Source organism: Epargyreus clarus, unplaced genomic scaffold (genome assembly GCF_041222505.1).
Source record: "Epargyreus clarus isolate Ecla_fem2 unplaced genomic scaffold, WU_Ecla_fem_2.2 ptg000026l, whole genome shotgun sequence".
NCBI classification, from domain to species: Eukaryota; Metazoa; Arthropoda; class Insecta; order Lepidoptera; family Hesperiidae; genus Epargyreus; species Epargyreus clarus.
In genome coordinates this window covers 13,858,549-13,880,611 of record NW_027332233.1, presented here as the reverse complement: position 1 = coordinate 13,880,611, position 22,063 = coordinate 13,858,549, and the positions used below count along the sequence as shown (strand labels likewise).

The following is a 22,063-nucleotide window of genomic DNA, read 5'->3' as shown; positions in this document are numbered from 1 at the left end:
AAAAAAATCTTACTAGTACTTCTTCGTCTTACTAGTACCGTCTTACTAGTACGGTTTAATTGTTAGATCGAAAAATGCTGAAAAATACCGGTTTGTTATACGGAGACTCCCTTTAATATTCAACTTTATTTTATATTTGTTGTTATAGCGGCCACCGTTATGCATCCTCTACAAAAATTTCACGTATCTATCTATTACGGTTCCGGAGATATAGCCCTGTGACAGACGGACAGATGGACAGACAGTGAAGTCTTAGTAATAGGGTTCCGTTTTTACCCTTTGGGTACGCAACCCTAAAAATAGTAGATAAGTCAGTACTACGATGTTCAAGCTTCCATTGTCCGGGGTTCGAATAAATTTGCAACCGTAAGAAATCCCACTTAATTATATAGAGTTCCTATGTTCCCTGGAGTCGATTGTTGCAATCGGAGCCTTTAATTTGCATGTAATTTCGAAGACTTAATTACGTATCGAACTGTATCTGGCTTCGATCCAGATTATTTTACAAACAGAAAACATTTCCATTAAATTTCCATTTAGTTTAAAGATTTATTAGTTTTCTTTAAGATCACATGAGCAAACAAATATTTATTTATAAAGGCCATATTAACGTGTGAAATTATTGCTGCTTTAGGCGCAAATTTATTTTTAATTATAAATCTATGACCCCCTTACGGTAACAATTATGTTCTTCACACAAAGTCTTTGAAGGTAGCGACCCCCTACGATTTGAATCCGAGTATTTCTGCCTAATAATAGCAATGTTAAGCGCTACTGTGTTCCGCTTTGAAGGGTATGGTAAGGGTGACATACTTATCCGAGGCATTCCAAGTTAATCCTCAGGGGTGGCTACGAATCGGTTGCCAACCTCATGCAAGCTCCTTTACTTCGATAAAAAAAAATAGCAAGAAAAACTCAGTTTCAATGTATGAAATTTAGAGAGTTTCTAGTATTATTTTACTGTAGATTATTTATCTACAGTAAACGAAAACTCCAAATTGCCTTACTACTTTAAAATTGCTTTCTTATCTGCAAACCGTTTCATACTAAACATAAATTAGTACGTAAAATTACTCAAATTTTATACATTATACGTTCAACTCGTCCCTTGCAACATATTAAGCAATGTGAATTTCAGGCTCAGATAAATGTGTCCACGTTTTAGTGCTTATTTTATTTTAAACGTTGAGCATCGTGGGCATATGTTTGGATGAAATATGAGATGTTTTTTTGGTGTGTTTCAACAACATTGCACTTGTATAATTTCGTGTTACAATAAATAATGTTAATTTACGACATTTAATGATGGTAGAACCCTTTGTGGTTCGACTCCGGCGGCACCACCGCCACACCTATTTCTACCTAATAACAGCAGTGTTAGGCGCTGCTGTGTTCCGTTTTGAAGGGTGTGGTAGGGGAGACGGACTTTTCCGAGGCGTTCCAACTTAGTCCTCAGGGGTAGCGGCGCATCTGTGGACGACGTATGGTAGGAATATCTAATCCTGTCTGGGGTTGATGACTGATGTCCATGGGCGGAAGTAGTCACTTACCATCAGGTGGACTGCATGCTCGTCTGCTACTCCTATATTATATAAAAAATAAATATGATATTTTTGGATGCGACCGACTTACATAATAATATGAAGCCATTATCTTAGTCCTCTAGAGTGACACCGCATTTTTGTTCGGCTTCACGTGGAACCTCTGTTTATATAAAGATGTTAATGGATGATAGAGTGACCACTCCTTTACCATCAATGGACTGGTTGATTGTCTTATCTTATAACAAATTTAATATGTTGTCATAGTAAAAAGAGCCTTTGTAAAAATAACATTGATCGCCACACTGGCCACAAGGTTGAACTCTAAAGAAAGCATTACGACGAAATTACACGCGGATATTGTTGTTAAGGGGAATAACACACCGCCGACGCCGATCAACCGCCGACGAGTCGCCTACTGTTACCGACTGACGACAGACCACAGTCGACGACAAGTAACAACAGCCGACAGTCGCCGTCACAAATTGTCCCTCGTGTATCAGGTCAACGTCGCTCGTCTGTTATCTACCTAAGCTTTCCCTGGATTTGCGAATACCGAGAATTTCGGCTAAATATCAGTTTAGATAAATTACATCCATGTTTCACCGCTCATATTTTTATTTTTAAGCATGGTTTAGCAACGTCGTCGGCATATGTTCAGACATGATATATGAGACATATCTTTTTGTGTGTTTAAACGTTATGTACACAGTACGATGTTTAAGTATCTGTCATGTTTTAGCTTAAATGTAAAAAGCAGGTTCTTTGGCATTATTGTGCGAATATATATTTCTTGTGGGGTGTCATTCGGCATCATACAATACATACATATGGACAACTCTCAAACATGTACTTTGAAAGGAAAGAAAGAAAGAAAGAAAGAAACCATTTATTTTACATGCTATACAAGTTACAACATACAAAAGAAAATAATAACAATGGAAGGGATACAATAAAATTAATAACAAATAAAATAACACGTGACGTAAACGATACAGTATAGCAGCAAAAATGGTCGCGCTCAGTCTCTGCCGATGCCTGTGAGAAATAACAGACTCCGGCGACTGGTTTTCAGTGCGGCCCTGTACGTCGTGCAACTCTGACCAACGATGCCACACCAATTACACTATACTAAATGTATTATCTACAGTAAATAACTAAAAAAACAAAAGTAAATAACAGAAAAATGAGAAAGACGTATGCGTAATACCTCGTGTATACCTACAAATATACCTAAATAACATGAAGTGTTATTTAGGTATATTTGAAAGGCGTTAGGACTAGCATGGTTCGACCGGGGAGGTAAGTGGTAGCAGACCTATTTTCTTATTGATTGACTAGCTGACCCGGCAAACTTTGTACCGCCTCAAAATGTATTTATCAAATATATTACACATAAAATATAGCCTATGTTACTCGTGGACAATGTAGCTTTCGAATGGTGAAAGATTTTTTAAAATCGGTCCAGTAGTTTTTGAGCCTATTCATTACAATCAAATAAACAAAGTTTTCCTCTTTATAATATTAGTATAGACATAATATGTGGGGACCATCTTAGTCGAGAGTGGCAATGCATTTATGCCTTCAGGAAGACATTTTCTATATGGATTTAGTTTCAGACGTCCATGGGCCGCAATGATCACTTACTATTGCAGTGATCACTTACTATACATGGACTGTATACTCGCAAAACATGTAGGGTGTTTTTTTTAAGATATTCGGAAAATTATTATAAATAATTATTCCTTTGTGTTATACAGGGTGAATCTCCATAATGTGCACATATTGAAACAGGTAAAATTAAACCGCATTTTGTCGACAAAAAAAATATAAAAAAAATTAAAAAAACTTCAAAAGGTCGTAAAACCCAAAAAAAAATTGTTTTATTATTATTATTTTTTTTTTGTCGACAAAATGCGGTTTAATTTTACCTGTTTCAATATGTGCACTTTATGGAGATTCACCCTGTATACATGAAATACTTACCTATGTTAAATATTATATATTGTTTCTTTTCCAAATAAATTTATATTTTTCTTTTGAGTAAAGACAAGTGATTATAAATTTCTACCTACAATTACCGTCTGCTGGCCTTCACTCAAAATTCAAAATGAGAAGGGTTCAACCCATAGTCCACTACATTGCCCAAATGTCGACTGGTAAACTTGACATGCGAAATCTGAGGAAGCTGGGTTTGGACGTTCTTTGAACCCAGCACATCCAATACGTAAAAGCCTACCATACCACTGTCCTATCACTGCATTTCCACAAAAACATATCTTACTCAAAAAACTCCATATGAGTAAAAAAGAAAATGTTTCCTTTACGACTCCACATGTTCGTAGCGAAACGTCAGTGGTTTGAATTCCGCTGAATTTCAGCTCACCAGATAAATTGCGTTCAGGTTTCAGCGCTTACTTTATTTTAAATATTTAAGCGTCAGACATGCCGTGTGCGTTATTTTCAAATGTACGTGACTTCGTGTTGTATGTGTAAATACTTAGTTCGTACATATTTGCTTGTTTTACATAATGCCAGATTTTGTTGGATTTTTTAATATGTTATAGCGAAATATGAATATTTGTCTAGCAAATCTAGTTTATAACAACGCAGAGGTTCTTTGAAAGTGATAAGTTATTATTTTTAAAAGTAAGTCCGTGAGTACATAATCTTATATATAAAATTCTCGTGTCATAATGTTAGTTACCGTACTCCTCCGAAACGGCTTTAGAGTTTTTCACCAAATTTTATATGCATATTCAGTAGGTCTGAGAATCGGCTACTATCCATTTTTCATACCCCTAAGTGATAAGGGTTGAACACAATGGATATCTGTTACCGTCTTACCGTAGTTAGGAGACTTCTACCTAAAGCCGATCACAGATACTTTGCTACTGAAGACTAAGATAGTCACCTCATCCTTCTCTATGTTCTACCAACACCCAAGAACTCATGACGCTAGAAATTGATTGACGCTGAAGGTGGTAGAACACTTTGTGGTTCGACTCCGGTACCACCGCCACACATAATTCTGCATAATAACAGCAGTGTTAGGCGCTGCTGTTATTAATACTATCTGGGGTTGATTACAGATGTCCATGGGCGGCAGTAGCCACTTACCATTAGGTGGACTGCATGCTCGTCTACTACTCCTATATTATAAAAAAATAGATATCGTGATGGTTTCTTCACGATCCGTAACTAAACCATCGAACAGTATGCTCTTATGCTATTTCAGTATTATAAAAAAAAATACTAGGTTTGTGTTTCGATATCTATACTAAATATTATAAAACTGAAGAGGTTGTTTGTTTCTTTGTGTTCATTTGAACGCACTATCTGTAAGTACTTGTCCGATATTGAGAAGGGTTTTAGCTACAATCCTCGGCACAAAATTTCGATCGCAATCTTCCATAACCGTTAGAAATTTCCTATCCATTAATAACCAAAATAGAGGTCGAGGTAAGGTAAGTTATTCTAATAGGGATCTAGGGTGGGCTATTGGAAAGGGTGCATTAAAGGTCGGTTATATTTTAAAACGTAAACCTTTGAGCATGAACCTTCGAGTGGATCTCATAATTGCGAGAATAAAGGGTTGAGCGTTATTGCGGACTAAGGGTCGATAGAATTTATAAGCGTTTGGCAAAAATAACTGGATAGATAGGTATAGGAATTTATTTATAGGTAGGTAAAGGAACCTTCTCTAAAGGTGATATCATTTTTTTTGGTCCGCTTGAGGCGCCATTATCTGCACAACTGTCTCTATTTTACTCGTATAAATTCTGTTAAGAGTTGCTATGTTTTACTTAATTTGAAGAGTGTGGTAAGGCAGAAAATATTTGACGCCAATTATCATTGCGATTAATTATAATTTATCATTTAGTGATCATTGATCATTTAGATATGTCTGGTCGGGGGTTTGAACCAGGGTCTTTTTACGCGTCAGAACGGTATTGTAACCGCTCCTTCACTCGGGTCGACTAGAGATAGATCGCAGATATGTCGCTAGATCTTAACATGGGTCAGTAAAACCTTCAAACCAGTCTACAGGGGCATTTATTGTCCTTCCAACTGAAAACTAAGTTGACATGCATCTGCACACTTTGAACTCTTCAAAACAAAACACTAGTGCAAGCACAAATAATTTTCATAATTCTGCTTACGATACTAAATAATTTTATGTAAGTATACTCCTTAATTCTGACCTCACCTGACTAAGGTAATTGGATTTTATACGAGGGCCATTTAAAACATGTATTCGGTGTAACGACGCTCGCTCGAATGAGTTCGCGTAACACGTAACTGCTCCTGCTAATCTCCGCCTGATTATAGCTATTACGGGTTACGCTCGGCTTTGTTTTTTCGTTCTAAAATGAAATCAGGCTGAAGTATCGCGATGCAAAAATGTATATTGAATTATGTAAGCAAAAGTTAAATGGGGATAAATATATTATGACTATATAGAGGCTATGTTATCCCTCGTCACACTACATTATCTCGGACTGATTGTCATTTGTCATATATGTATTTCAGAAAGACTTATTACCAATTGGTACCAATTTACGAACTATCAATGGTTAATAAATCATGGATTTTTTTTCCAGGTTTGATCTCTTACTATTATGTAGTTGAATATGCTTGGTAAATATAGATCTAAACAGGCGATGACGTGTTATCCAATTTCTAAAAAAAAATGGCGACACAGCGCCATGGCGTATACTACATGAACCTAATTTCATGTACACTTGTATATTCTGACCTCACCTGACTAAGGTAATTGGATTTTATACGAGGGCCATTTAAAACATGTATTCGGTGTAACGACGCTCGCTCGAATGAGTTCGCGTAACACGTAACTGCTTCTGCTAATCTCCGCCTGATTATAGCTATTACGGGTTACGCTCGGCTTTGTTTTTTCGTCCTAAAATGAAATCAGGCTGAAGTATCGCGATGCAAAAATGTATATTGAATACGACCATATAGAGGCAATGTTATCCCTCGTCACACTACATTATCTCGGACTGATTGTCATTTGTCATATATGTATTTCAGAAAGACATATTACCAATTGGTACCAATTTACGAACTATCAATGGTTAATAAATCATGGTTTTTTTCTTTCCAGGTTTGATCTCTTACTATTATGTAGTTGAATATGCTTGGTAAATATAGATCTAAACAGGCGATGGTATATTATCAAATTTCTAAAAAAAAAATGGCGACACAGCGCCATGGCGTATACTACATGAACCTAATTTCATGTAAACTTGTATATTCTGACCTCACCTGACTAAGGTAATTGGGTTTTATACGAGGGCCATTTAAAACATGTATTAGGTGTAACGACGCTCGCTCGAATGAGTTCGCGTAACACGTAACTGCTTCTGCTAATCTCCGGCTGATTATAGCTATTACGGGTTACGGTCGAGTTTTGTTTTTTCGTCCAAAAATGAAATAAAGTTGAATTATCGCGATACGAATGTGTTTATTAAATTGCGGATGGTAATATTGCGGAATATTAATATTTAAAATTATTGTCAAATTCTACTTCATTTACCTATACAATAATGGTGTATTGTATTGTAATAGTTTATTTCCAAAACGTCTCCGTATAAATAAAGCCAAGACTAGATTTTTGTTTTCAAGATTTCGAGTTCATTCTATAATTTAAAATATCCAGACACGATTTTTGTAAACAATTTTATTGAATTGTTTACCAGTTTCGGTTTGTTTACCAGGGTCAGTTTTTAACCCCATCGCAGTATAGTTGGCAGCCCTATTGAATTGGCGCCGTAACATATCGTTGTAACTGCAATAACAATGAATCATTGCAACGTTGATTTAAATCCAAGTCTGCAAGATCCATAGCATCACGATTACTTTCGATTTATACATCTCTCCCCCAATGTTATTTCAATCAAAGGTCGTAAAGTTTGAAAATTCTTCCCCATTGTTCTAAAATATTATAAAAGTTACCTTTCTCCCCCATTTAATAAATTTTATTAAACTTCCCCGAATTGAAGTAGGGGCAGTAAAATTCTTTATCTTCGCTCAGAGTGACTTACAGCAGAGTCGTTCATTGGCTCTGTAGAAAACGTACACTTTTTAATTTTCTTATTGTTAGACACCCACTTTTACACGGTAAATCAATTTGATAATTATTTTCTCTTTAAACGCTCAAGCAAAAAGATCTTGTGTAAGAGTGGGCGAAACTTTGAAAAGTATTTTAACGGAATATAATTTATTTTAAACTGATTTTAATAGTCGCAGGTACATATAAGATTATTAATGCATTTCCGTTGAAATTATGTGGGCAATTTGGCAAAAGTCTTTGCACATGATACGCATAATCAAGCTCAGTGATTTCACAAAATTTCCTTTTTACAAAAGAGGCCTATGATTAAAGATTTACTTATAAGGGCTCGTGAACGAAAATGGACCCTTAATGGCAGAAGCGAGGGATAACCATAATTAAAGAAGAGATAATATAGGACATTAAAAATATAATTAACGTTTAGTAGTCAGAATAAACAAATTTAGTACGTTTTGGCGTTTTAAAAATACATTTATCAAAACACCAGTTGACTAATGGCTAAAATAGCGTAACGTGCAACACGCCATATTTCGCATAACCAAACACACGAAACGTTGCTTGCATACAAAATCATGCAACATTTTTACGCGGTCATCTAAAAAGGCGGTGCTACCGCCACGCCTGCTTTTGCTTTATTGGAGTCATGTTAAGCTCTAATGTGTTCGGATTTAAAGGGTTTTGTAAGGATATAAAAGTACAGATATAAATGTAGGAGGTTTTACAATACGAGCAATTGCTAGGTAAGACAGCGACAATCCGCACTGACCACCGTAGTCGACGGTCACCGACTGTCGTTAGCAATCGATGACGACAGCCGGCGGCAGTTGCCAGCGACAACTTGTGACATCAACAGTCTGCGATTAATTAAAAATAATATATTTCATAATAAATTCATTTTTTTTTCGTTTCAATGTGCACATTATAAGACCTGGAATTTTATGTTTAGCAGTTAATCTTATTGCAGATGGGCAGATGTTTCATACATTTGCCAAGGGTTGGCCAGTAACCCATAACTTGTTAAAAAGCCGCCGTGGAACAGCGTGGTGGGTATGCTTCAGTCCGCTTCTACTTGTAGAAAGATATTAATACTTAATGACACTAAAAAAAACTTGCAATATTTAATATATTTGCGAATATTTGATCAAATACGTGTGACATACAAGTCAATGGTTCCGTAAATGTTCCTCGTACCACTTTTATACGGCGCATTAAAAAAGACAAATCTGTACCTACAAAAAGTATCGGGAGGGTTTTTAAGCCACTAGGTATCTCATTCGGCCGGATAATCCTGGATTTGTCTCTTTTAAGCTTTTTCCGATGTTGGCTAGCTCCCAGGAATTTGTCACTACGGTTACGGTCAAAAGATTTAGGGCATAGTTACAAATTTTTGTTCCGATAATGTTTTCTTTTGGTACAATGTTTTAGTTGACGGTCTTTGTCTATTTCTGTTATAGGGTATAGGGCGTATATATATACGAGGTGTCATGTTTCTTAGAATTGCTAACAAGAAAATATTAAGTAATACAATTCAGTATTAGAAAAAAATCGTGAGATACTTACGGCTTTAGATTCTTCAATAATATTCTCAAAAATGTATGAAGCCAATTAATTCGTGATAGCGTGATGGATAATGGTTAAACCCACTATTAGACTAAATTAAAAAATATATTTAGTTAAAAAACTAAAAAATAATTTTGAAGGAAAGAAAGAAAGAAAGAAAGAAACATTTTTATTCGGATAAATTGCAACACAAAATAAATATAACGGAAAGACAAAAACAATGACATAAAACAAAAGAGAAAAAATAAAAATTAAAATAAAAAACATCAATTCAATTTTTACCATAATATGTGTTGCAACGACCGAAAGGGACAAACTCAGCTTGTGCACGGCTGCAACACGCATGCCGCCTGTGCTATTTTATTTGCTAGATTTTGTTGTTATGCTGATTCATAGAATTCGTGTGTAAAATGTTAACTAACCCTAACCTGCTACGATGTCTATGAGCTATAAATTTTAGGTAAGTAAAGGAAAACGTTATATTAATACCTCAACTATTTAAGAGTCATATAATATATTGTACTTAATATAATTATACAATTTGGCAATAAATTAAAATTACAATGAGACTTTTTCAATCAAGTCTCATTGTAATCAATCAATCAATCAATCAATTCAACTAGATTTTCAATCTAGAAATCAATTAAGAAACAGTTAATAGTATAATTGTGGAAAAAGCGTGGAGCGCTTTCCGAAAACTGATAAATGGAACACACCAAGCTTATTCAATCAGTTTGTAGTTAAGTTTAAGCCTTGTGATAAAAAATATTGTACCTTTTGAAAATCGTATGGTTGATTCAATCGAGTATCATATAATTATTAAATAAGTAGAAGAAATAAATATTAAAATGATAGTTCATTAAAACCATGCTTATATTATAAATATCAAAAATATTATAAAAGATGAAACTGCATCAATATTTTATACAAATTCAGGAAACGGAATACCAAAGTATCAATTAACATCCGTGTGCATTGAGCCTTAAGTTAAGGGGGAGATGGGGGAGGCTTGCGGTACATAAAGGGCGTCCGTACTTATATTTAAAGGTGGGTGAAACTTCTGACGGAACATTTTTCATATTAAGACCATTCCGGCCCTCGAATACCCATTTTATTTCACATTTTGGTCGCCCCTTTGAAGACTTTTGCACGGGAAAATTATATTTAAATCGTACTCGAACAAAGTGACGTTAGAAAGTTTTAGACGATTGAATCAAATTCAAAACGTGATTTTAATGTGCGTCAAAATTTATAAAGTAATTTATGTTTATTTTTTAAATCTTCAAAAAAAAACTTTCTGTTATAAGTGTTTGTGTTATATTCCGCGTAAAGCCGCTAGTCCGCTCTGAATATAGAAATGAATAGCAAATTGTATGACTAGGTACACTTGCTCGCAACAACATCAGAGCGGACTAGCAATTTGACGCGGACCATACCAAGTTTATCATGCTTCACCAAATTACTTAATTGGTAATTTATTAAAAAGTAAAATTTAAATAAAGAACGTATCAGTTGGCACACCGACGTGTGTCATTCGGTACGATATATGACATTCGAAATAACTCATCCGAATCGCGGCTCGGATGATATACAACTTTAAAATATTATAAATGCATATGTTATAGAGCTGTGCTGTCAACTGTGGTGACACCACAGTCATTCAAATTTATTATTATTGCAAATAATATGGGATTCACGCAATTATTGGAGCCTTACAATATATTCTTGAATGAAAGCAATTAAGTATGAAATGAATTTCAAAAATTTACTATGTTATAATACCCAATTATATTAATTAAACAGAGCCTTAGGTATGATTTCTAACAATTTCGAAGTAGGTATATTTCGATGTACATGAGAAAGGGTAAATAACCCACCAGAGCTTCGGGTAGATGCATGATCATTTCGAAGTATTTAATTTTCGAAGATATAGTGTTATAACAAGTAGGTAACTTACCTGCACTAAGTCCCCATGGATGCCGCCAGCAGCTGTGATGGTGAGGAGACAGATGTATGGAACCAAGTCTTCCCGAGGCCTGTGCAATTCCAACTCGTATGTTCGCCCGATGTCGCCGTAGTAGGTTTTGTTACAGCCTGTTGACAAAAGATAATCGTTTTTATTATATTTAAATTTTAATTAAACATTGATCACATATGAGGTTTTCAGAACGTAAATCTGAACAAGAAGTACGAACAAAGAAATTAAACGTAGCAAATGAATAGAGAGGTGGTTGATTTAAAATCTCGCATAGATGATGACGCCTCTGAAGTACTTTCCATTTCCAAAGAAAGATCTTATGAAGACACGCACGTATGCAAGAATGTACGCACACATGCAGTCACACACGCCTATACTTACTCAAACATGCCTGTATGTACGCGCATGCACGCACGAACAAACACACACACAAGCACACACTCACACACACACAAAAACGCAAATGCGCGCGCTGCTCACACACACACACGAACGCAGAAACAAAAAAATACTAACGCATATACTTATTAAACACTCATAATATAACACATAGCAACAATAAAGAGTACAATAACATTACTCGTTAACTTATCCTAGAATAATAGTAAATAGGTATATTTAGAAGAAAGCACTAACCTATTTCTCATTCGCAATTTCATCATAATAATATCTTTCAGCGGTTATTTGAAGTAAACTTTGTTTGTCTCATTGAGGTTAAGGTACGAAATTGGCCAGTTATCTAATTATGATTAGAGGGGATGGGAACTTATAGAATAAATATTTTCCTGTACAAAACAAGTTCGCTTAGAAACGGGTAAATATAGTTATAACATATATTTTGTAGTGTGTACATAATATTTATTTATCGGGTTAGCAACAGGCTAAACAAGCTAATAGCAGTTATTCGCAAATTAATGCAATGATATGATTGAAACTTTGTCTTTCTCAGGGGTCCCAGATTCAGTATAGATTAATTTCGATACCTCAGATTTTTATAATTCTTGTCCCCATTAAAAATGTATTATCACTTGCTGTAATGGAGGAAGATCTATACACCTGAGAGCTCTTTACAAAGATTTATGAAGACTTATACCTAACCTAATTCTTCTCAATCTGAGAAGAATTCTTAGTTTTCATGTCATAGATTAGTAAAGATTACTCACTCCTAACAAGGTAATGTAACCAGTTTTGACAATTGAATTTGTCACTGTCATTATGTCACTATGACGACCCGCGTGGCGGAGCGGTCACCATACCGGTCTGACGCGCAGAGGGTCCCGGGTTCGATCCCCGGCCAGACAGATTTCTAAATGATGAATTTAGATGTCTGTTTCTTGGTCTGGGTGTTTGTGTATTTGTCTCTGTGTGTGTCCATATCACCCACAATACAGGGAATCCTAGTGTGGGGCTGTGAGTGTAGAAAGCGTTATTATTATTTTCGTGTTTGGAAAATATTAAAAAATGTAGTTTTAGTTATTTACGAATGAAACGATATTTCTCCGCATTTTTTCTTCGATTTGTGTTTTTGCACTACTCAACTGCGACAGCCATTAAACGGCTAATAGAATTGTCAGCCGTTTAAGCCTTTTAATGACTTCCTTCAATTACAAGGCGGTGAGATATCTATACTTATCTATGATTCATATGATAAAATATACCTAAACATAACTTTAAAATAAACGTCCTTAACGCAGATAATTTACATTTTTTATGAATTTTTAAGCATGATCTTTTCAGTATTTTGAAAACACGTACTCAAGAAAGAAGATTATCATTAGCAGGCATACTAGTAAAGATTGCGACCTGTATGAGAACGGCTTGAATGAAAAATAAAACCTTAAGCTCCAAGTTGCAGTATAATTTCTTGTTTTTGAGAAAAATTGCACACGGTAATGGGAAAATGTAGGTTGTGAATTAAAAAATATGCCAGCTACTATTTTTTCGAAAAGTCACAATGTCATTTGACTCGATTATAGCATGATCATGAGTATTGACGTGAAATTAAACATAAATTAGTATTATGGTATCATTAACCCGTATATCACGGTCAGACTAGATTTAGATATTAAAACCTAATGACGTCATTTACTTATTATTTGACAAAATATAAATGCAACATTCAAATATCGCAGGACTTAGGGATACTTTCGCGTTAAACATTGCAATATTATCTGTTACATATGTATTAGGTCTGTCTTTAATTTTAACGCTAAAATAATTTTCATTTTGCATATTATATATTGACAAAGTAATCAAATATGTGCTAAGTTTATAACCCCTATTAAAATTTGTTTGCCACACCATTCTATTCCAAGAAGACTAGCGCCCAACGGTGGGACACTAATGAACCTCCACAAACATAAACAGGAGATATTCACAAACAAAGCCATTACAGATTCAGGCTGCATTACAAACATTGCATTCCATTAGAGCCTTTGTCTTTACGCGCACCGCAGAATAACCCCGTAACACAAATATGGCGGTAATGTTCATTTGAGAGCTGCGTGGGGCGCCAGAGATTTTTACGTACAAAAGCATTTCTGCGCTGTAAGTATTCGCAACGCCTCGCATTACGAATCCTTTGAAATTCAAGGTTGGTATTTCCCGGTATTTTGTGTAATCCTGAGAGGAAAGGGCTTATGATTTAAGCTTTATTATTATAAGCGGTAATCATGGTACGACAAACATTTAGGTTAGAGGGAATTGTATTGTGGAGAGGCTGTGTTTTTTAAATGGGGAAAGAGGACAAATGTGATACTATTATTTTGTAATACGCTTAGATGCTACATTTAAATGGGATAGATAATAGCTTTAATAGGTCCCTGTTTTTCAATATCAATCAGCAAATATATGTAACTAGACGTCGCTAAAAGCGGTATTTCATAAACAGTAGAAAGCATTTAAACAACAATCATTTCTCAAAATTTGTTGCTAAGATATAATTAATGTTCTAATAAAATTTAAACCCATTTACATTGCTCGTTATTTCATATCTAACAACATAGTAAAGATAGCGGTAATGTACCTTTGAGTTTTTGTGAAGTACCCCTTACTTGTGGGGGATTGGGGGATTATGGGGAACTGGGGAACCACCCCAGACCGACGCCGAGTGTGTCTTTGTTTCCTTTGTTATAGAAAACGCTAAGATTTCAAGGTTGTGAAACGTGCACCAATTCACGAATACACCTGTGTTGTTTATTTTATGGATGTCGACTTGTAAATAGAACAACTATAAAAAAGTAATTTTTAAATTGTTATTTTAATGCTGTATTTATTTTAAGAATACCTGGAAAAAATTGTGTTAATTTAAGAGATATTTAAACGTTTTTCCAAGAGAAAAGTTAATCGACACGATCTCTTTTACATTTTATTTTCGACAAAAGCTAAATCGGGATTCAACGGGTATTTATGAAGTACCAACTTAAGTAGAGACTTGTTATTAGCCTCACTGTTAATTTTGTTAGTAATATTTACTTAATTTAAATAATTCTAATTTTCTGAGACTCTTCAGAATCAAGTTTACCTTACTAATTTGAATTATACCAGTAAATTAATATTTACTTTTGTTAAAATTGTTTGTGATTTAAACACATAATTTTTAGATCTACTAAACAGGTTTCTGGAATTTGGAATAGAATGGAATGAAATTTGAATCGGAATGGAAGCTTTTAGAAAGCAACTTTTTATAATACTTCTAACTTTTTATTAGTTTATTACGATTGATTGGTCATTTATTTATTAGTGACTTATGCTAGTACTTATAACATTTGAATTCAATAACATTTTTATTTATTTGTCGCTTGTTTACTATATTATAAAGAGGCTTCAATAAACACCAACGATTTGGTTTAAGTACTATACTTTCTTCAAACAAGTTATGGGAGACTGGGGACACTTGATCCCCCCTTTTGTTTTCTGGCCACTATTCCCTAAATATTGATTCGATTTTAGATATCTTGGTACTGAAATACGTAGAATTTCATTGGCTATACTAAGTCTAAAAGCTAATGATATTGATATATAAATTTTGTAACCAGTCCACGAAAACTTCGTATAGGGAATGATATCATGTGTCCCATATATATGTCTGACTTGACCCCACCGCCCTCTGGAACACTTAATTCTGGGGGAAATAGATCTCCTATATTTTCAAAATGAAAAAAACATATATGTTAAAATTGTTTTTATCATTGATTTATTTGTTTAGTACGTAAAGTAGAAACAACAACGACATACAGTGGATGTGTTGTTTTGATAAATCACATATGTCTATGTTTTCAGTTAACATTACTTAATGTTCCTATTGTCACAGAACATTCTGGTTGATATTATTTTTCTTGCACCTTCTATTGTTTTATTTACTCTACTGTTAACACTATTTTATGAAACAGACATTTGAAAACATAGATAATAAATAGTTTAAAAGTGATACTTACCTAAAATAAGTATAGTAACTAATTATTTAAACTGCTTAAATATCAAATTGGACAAGAGTACCAACTTTAGAAAGTTATAACGTATCATAGACAACCAATGTTGTCACACTAAAATCATATATTGTTCACAGAAGCTCTGTAAATCCAGTGTACTTAGTCTCCCGTAAGTATCAAGTGTGCCTAGTCTCCCCTATACACATTTTAACATGAAAATACACACATTCGTAGGGTTGATATAAAAGTACATGCAATGACGCCTTTATTTAAGGCCTTGAAATGAAATGACGCCTCTCGGCGGTTTGTAGGCTGTAATATGCACCGCCTCACATTAAGGCAAACGTTCTTGGAACACAAGGTTGGAGTAACCACATATATAACTTTTATAGATACTGTTTTGTGTAATTTCATGGCAAAGAAACATTATTTTAAAGTGGCTACTGCCGCCCATGGACATCTGTAATCAACCCCAGATAGGATTTGATGACCCTATCTGAGGTCGGCTACAGCGCCGCTACCCCTGAGGACTAAGCTGGAACGCCTTGGAAAAGTATATCTCCCTTACCACACCCTTCAAACCAGAACACAGCAGCGCTTAACACTGTTGTTATTAGGCAGAAATAAGTGTGGTGTGGTGCCACCGGAGTCGAACCGCAGAGGGTTCTACCACATACTAGGGTACTACCCATATAATACTTGCACTTAAGTAATATTAAATAACCACTCCATCTATCTGTAAGCAATACAAAATCGAACTTGTAAGCCTGTAACCAACACAAATAAGAGATGAGTTAAACTCAACTCGAACCGCTGAGCTGACTCGTCTAAAGAGAAAAGTAGGGGCAAAAGTGTCAAGACGTCAGCTACTTGTAGAGCAGATTTCTGTCCACTACAAAGTATTAAGAAAAACCTTTTTAGAACAGCCAAAGCCTATAAGTATGTTAGTTAAAACTGATTATGTTTATAGAACTTAGCGGGTTGTGACCATCAAAATTACTGTAATGTTCTAGATTTAAGATTTAAGAGTTAAAACTTTAATGAGACATTCCAAAAAAGTCAAATGCTCAGTCAGTCTCTAGTTTTTTGTATGTTTAATAAAATTTCGAAAATTTGAGTATGTTTTTTTTTATAAAATTGAAGCGGCAGGCAAGCACGTAGTTAATTTGATGGTAAAAATTTAATGCCGTGCAAGGATATCTGTTACCTGTAAGTTTTGTTGTTGTTGTTGTTGTTGTTGTTAGGTTAGTCTGTTACCAATTCTATAGATAATCAGGATTTCAACCTGAAGCACATCACAACATTCATTGCCAAGAGTTGAAGACTATTATGGACTCCTCATATGTACCTAAATAAGTCAGCCTACACCCAACTTTATAAAGATAAAGCGATAAATTTCAATATTATCTTGTAACAAAGTAAATCAAATTTGCTATACACTTTACAAGCAATTCCTTTGGAATGTGTGCTCAGGCTTCACTGACACGAATTTATTGTTTAGGCAATCAACTTGAAAGCTCTGTCGCGGGAGGCGCCCAAAAGTTTCTGCTACAGTACCGTACAAGAATGGTACAATTTTAGTTGAAAGCCCATTTTATAAGTCACGACTTATTTCAATTAGGTCGTATGAATAGTTAGGAACGTTTGCTGTCGTGTATAGTTTTTGTTATTTGAATAAAAACTTTCATCACCTATTTAGGTTCTTTATGAAAAATATGAAATTTAACGAATGGGGTAGAACAGGATTACATTATATTAGTCCTTGTTTGTGTCAAAAATATTATTATTCTGATAGACTTACAAAACGTTAAAACCGATTTGAAATGTTTTAAATATCAATAATATTTAAATTAACAACATATTTATTATCAATTTTTATTCCTTACCTACTAACATCTCGGGATTTAGGTCTCTGATAAGTAAAACATTGGATCGATTGATATTATTAATAAAGGATTTAAGTCGTGTCGTAGTCGTGAGTTGTAAACGGCTCACTCACACTGCTCCTGAACTTCACTTTGTGTGTAATGACAGTCCTTTGTCGAGGGGCGTAGGTGGAAAACATTTCATACAAAATATCTCTTAGTCTCCTTGTAAGTGGTACAATATTTACTTGACTTACCGTCTGCGATATGTGCTTTGGAGAGAGCGATGTTTTACACGTTGTGTACAATAACCATTTGTCTGTTGTACAATATACGTGAGATAACTTTTTGGTGTTAGACAAAGTGAAATTTTCGGTTTTAAAGATTGTCAATTTCTCGATCGTCGTCATCGTCAATCACTAGTAGTGCGAATTAGTTGACTTCACACAACTCTGACGATTTTTTTAGAACTCTTAGGTGTACAAGTTTCGTCACATTTTTTCCTTCACCATTTAAGCGAGTGATAATTAATTTCTTATGCGCACATAACTGCAAAAATCACATTTTAACTTAGGACTTTACGAATGAGAGGCCGAGTTTCTTAACTACTAGGCTATCAATGCTTGTTCTTTATAATTTCACGTTGCTTTCACGCAATTACAATGATGTACCGTATGTATATTCATATGCATGTAGTAAAAAGCGCTTGTTTCAATATTAAAAACAGACAATTTTATTTATATGTATAGATACTTTGAAAATCGAATATCGGTAATTGGAACTATCCGAAACTATCGAATAATCCGAAATAATTCTATATCCGTAACCGTATCTGAAACCGGTATAACATTTTTCATACATGTGTCGAACCAAAAACAGTTCTACCATTTTAAAAACCTTTTCTCATATTACCAAAACGCTTCATTAACTTGATTCTACGCGATGAATCAGGCGTAGTTACGTGCGTCCTCATTAAACAAGGATCAGCCGGGATCGACAGGGACATCCTAATCCGGTATGGCAGTAAGCTGCTTAACTAACTGGGGTCAAACATGAACTGCCAAACTAATGTTTCAAGTGACTTCTGGTTTCAAAGGTTATCTTTTACGCTGCGCTACTTTCTTTTGCATATTAATAATTATAACTATATAACTTTATTTACTTTAGACTAGACCGTTTTAAGATATGTGAGATGAGTTGCATATTTTAAAGAACGGTGTATGAACATGGTGATGTGAAAAGGTCTTTTAAAAGGGTACAATATTCCAACGAAGTTTATCATTATTGATGAGACATATTCCTTTTAAGAAACTTTAGAAATATTGTGACATAAATTTCTTAAAATATTTTTGTCAATGCAAAAAAGTCTAGGAATTCAAAGAAAACGTATGAACCTGGATACTTCACATGCGGGTGGTGCTACGAGTACAACTTCGCTCAATAATAGTCAAAGCTTTACTCGCAGCTGTAGTGCCTACTTGCTTGCCAATTAAGGGACGGTAGTGGGTAAAGAAAAAAATCCTTCCCGGATTTATGGCAACCTGTATACGAATTTGTTACGCACGAAAACTTTTCGAAAAACAGACTTCTAGCCTCAAACAGAAGGGTACTTCACCCTCATAATACGTTACATTGCAACCGGCCAAGTGCGAGTCAGGCTCGAGCAATTAGTTTTGCATACACGTTGATTGCGTTATAATTGTAGCCGCAAAATCTCCGGTACCTATAGAGAAAGTATATACTTTCTCTATAGGTACTGTTACAGTCGTTAATAAGGAGCTTGGAGGTTAACCATAACGCATTTTTATAACATTACATTAAGATAATATGTGACTCATTTGATACTACAGTTTAAACACAGGTGCGTGTATGTGAAGGGGAACGACACCATGGCGGCGCTCGAGTTAACAGAGAGCGACATTCTGGTCGGAGACTTCAGCAAGAACAGTCGATAACGGAGATACTTGTGTAGTTATAATACTTCTAATCGCTAGTGTGAACTTACTTACGTATAGTTATTATATTACGCTGTACCTTTTATGTGACTATATTATTACACGACATCAAGACCTTTAAGATGACTTTGATTGATAGTACTAATGAAATGAAGCTCATTTCTGAATATTTATTAAAAATAAGTTACTTTGAAAGTGGTTCGACTCCAGAAACACCACCACCACAGCTGTATCGAGCTATAACAGCTGTGTTAAACGGTGATCTGGTTTAAAGAAAGTGGTAGAGAAGACTTTGTTCGTGGCTCCGTAACTGTAACTGAAACTATATGATATCTGGAATAAAAATCTACCCGAAACTATAATCGAATCTATTTGTATTTTATTTACAACTAACTGTGCCCCACGTTTTCACCCGCCTTAAAAAGAAATAACGCGGGTGAAACCGCGTGGCACAGCTAGTTCAAAAATATAAGTAGCCTAAGTTACTCCTTATTGCATTAGATACTTGCCAATAAAAGTCCCGTCAAAATCAGTTCAGCCATTTCAGAGATAAGCCAGAACAAACAGACAGACAGACAGACAAAAATTGTAAAAATGTTATTTTATTTTGGTGTACCTATGTGTACCGTATATTCATATGCATGTAGTAAAAAGAGCTTGTTTTAATATTAAAAACAGACAATTTTATTTATATGTATAGATACTTTGAAAATCTAATATCGGTAATTGGAACTATCCGAAACTATCGGATAATCCGAAATAATTCTATATCCGTAACCGTATCTGAAACCAGTATAACATTTTTCATACATCCGTACCCGTATCGAGATCGTAAATTTCATATCCGTAATATTCGTAACTCACTTAATCTTATATATAAAATTCTCGTGTCACAATGTTAGTTACCGTACTCCTCCGAAACGGCTTTTCCGATTTTCACCAAATTTTATACGCATATTCAGTAGGTCTGAGAATCGGCTACTATCTATTTTTTATACCCCTTTTTTATTTATATGACAACACAACGTTTGCCGGGTCAGCTAGTATAACTAAATTTTGTTCTGCACTGCCGTGCGTTTAGATCTTACGAAGACGCCTGCTAGTGGTATTTTCATCAGCATTTCCATCCTTCAGAGAGCATAGTAAACAGTCTGTCCCGTTTGTTAGCATAAGGTAACTCGTTAAGCTTTATCGAAGGCGTTTATGGTTTCTAATAGAGGTCTTTCCTTACCCGTAATTGCTTCAAGACTCACTGGAGTTAAGCGAAACCTTTGTCCAGCTATGGACCGAAATTTGTGAAATCGTAGACTTATTGCAATACAACAGTTATAAGGCATCTTGACTGGGTATGTCATTGCAACATTTAATAATATTTCACAATTAATTTAAACCCAACTTGCAGTAATATAAGCAGTACGAGTATATTTAAATAAATTATGTTTTATAATTTGATTACTCTAGTGTGAATTTTTGCATGATTTTATCGCTAAGATCATTAATAATTATTATTTTAGATATAATGTAACGATTATTCATCTGGTCGTTTATAAGAGCAAAATTCAAATAGTTTGATCCGAAAAACAGTGTAGCTATTTTTCCATTGTAGCACTTTTTTCCAAAAGTTTTCGCATAGACCCGAAGTCCATTAATTGGTAGGTCACCGGTTGCTACAATAATTTGTAAAACCTCATTATACAGCGCGCATGCCGCGTCACTAATTACCCGTTAAGGTGTTGATATAATTAATTTTATTGATGTTTATGCATCGCGTTACAATGATAACATAGTGGTTGAAAGTCGGCCCCCCAATCGCGGGATCGATGATTCAAATTCCAGGCCTCCAATTTTGTCTTAGTTGCGTGCATTTTAAACATTAATAATCACTTGTATAGGTAATAGCGAAAACAACATCGTGAGGAAACCACATGCCTAAGAGTTCTTAAAGAAAAGTAAACTCTTAAAGACGTGTAAAATCTCATAATGCACATTTAGACAACACGGTAATCTATGGCCTAAACCATCCCACTTTGAAAGGAGACCCGTGCACATCATTGTGACAGTAATAGGTTGACAACGATCGCTTTTATTCCAGACGTTTTCGAGTAAATGCGAAGTCAATTAATTGGTAGGTCACCGGTTGCTACAATAATTTGTATAACCTCATTATACAGCGCGCATGCCGCGTCACGAGTTTCGCGTTAAAGCGTCGACAGAATTAATTTTATTGTTGTTTATACATCGCGTTAATCATTATTACTTACGACCGTTTTGGGATTACGAGACGGGACCGAGACATTCCGCTCGGAGTGTTTTGTGTGAGAAAATTAAATAACATCACTTTGTATTCTTTCCGTGTGAAAAATGTGTTAAAATCTTTCGTGGATACAGCCGCCGCACCTTATTCTACCTTTTAAATTCATTGCTAAACGTAATAAGTAGAGTATTAAAGTAAAAAAATATTAACATTTTAGAGAATTATTCTCCCTGTCCGCGGTAGCAACGCATATGTAACCGAGTTTAGGTAAAACCCCAAATAAAATAAAGGTATGTTCTGGACTGTATGCTCGTTTGCTACTTAATTTTTTGTTACGATATAGAAATAGTAGACGATGCAGTCCTCCTGTTGGTATACTTACTGGT

General features: G+C 34.9%; 1 protein-coding gene across 7 annotated transcripts in view; it reads right to left on the bottom strand.

The window, feature by feature from the left end:
- Lrpl (low density lipoprotein receptor-related protein-like protein) overlaps nucleotides 1–22,063 on the bottom strand; it is a 173,913-nt gene that overhangs the window by 57,591 nt on the left and 94,259 nt on the right. For 6 of the 7 annotated variants that reach the window (XM_073087784.1, XM_073087785.1, XM_073087786.1 and 3 more), the window contains exon 4: nucleotides 11,153–11,289. In XM_073087784.1, coding sequence (XP_072943885.1) covers nucleotides 11,153–11,289 — 137 coding nt within the window. Of the gene's footprint in view, nucleotides 1–11,152; nucleotides 11,290–11,809; nucleotides 11,943–22,063 lie in introns of those variants that run through there. The other variant, XM_073087791.1, reaches the window with a different exon arrangement.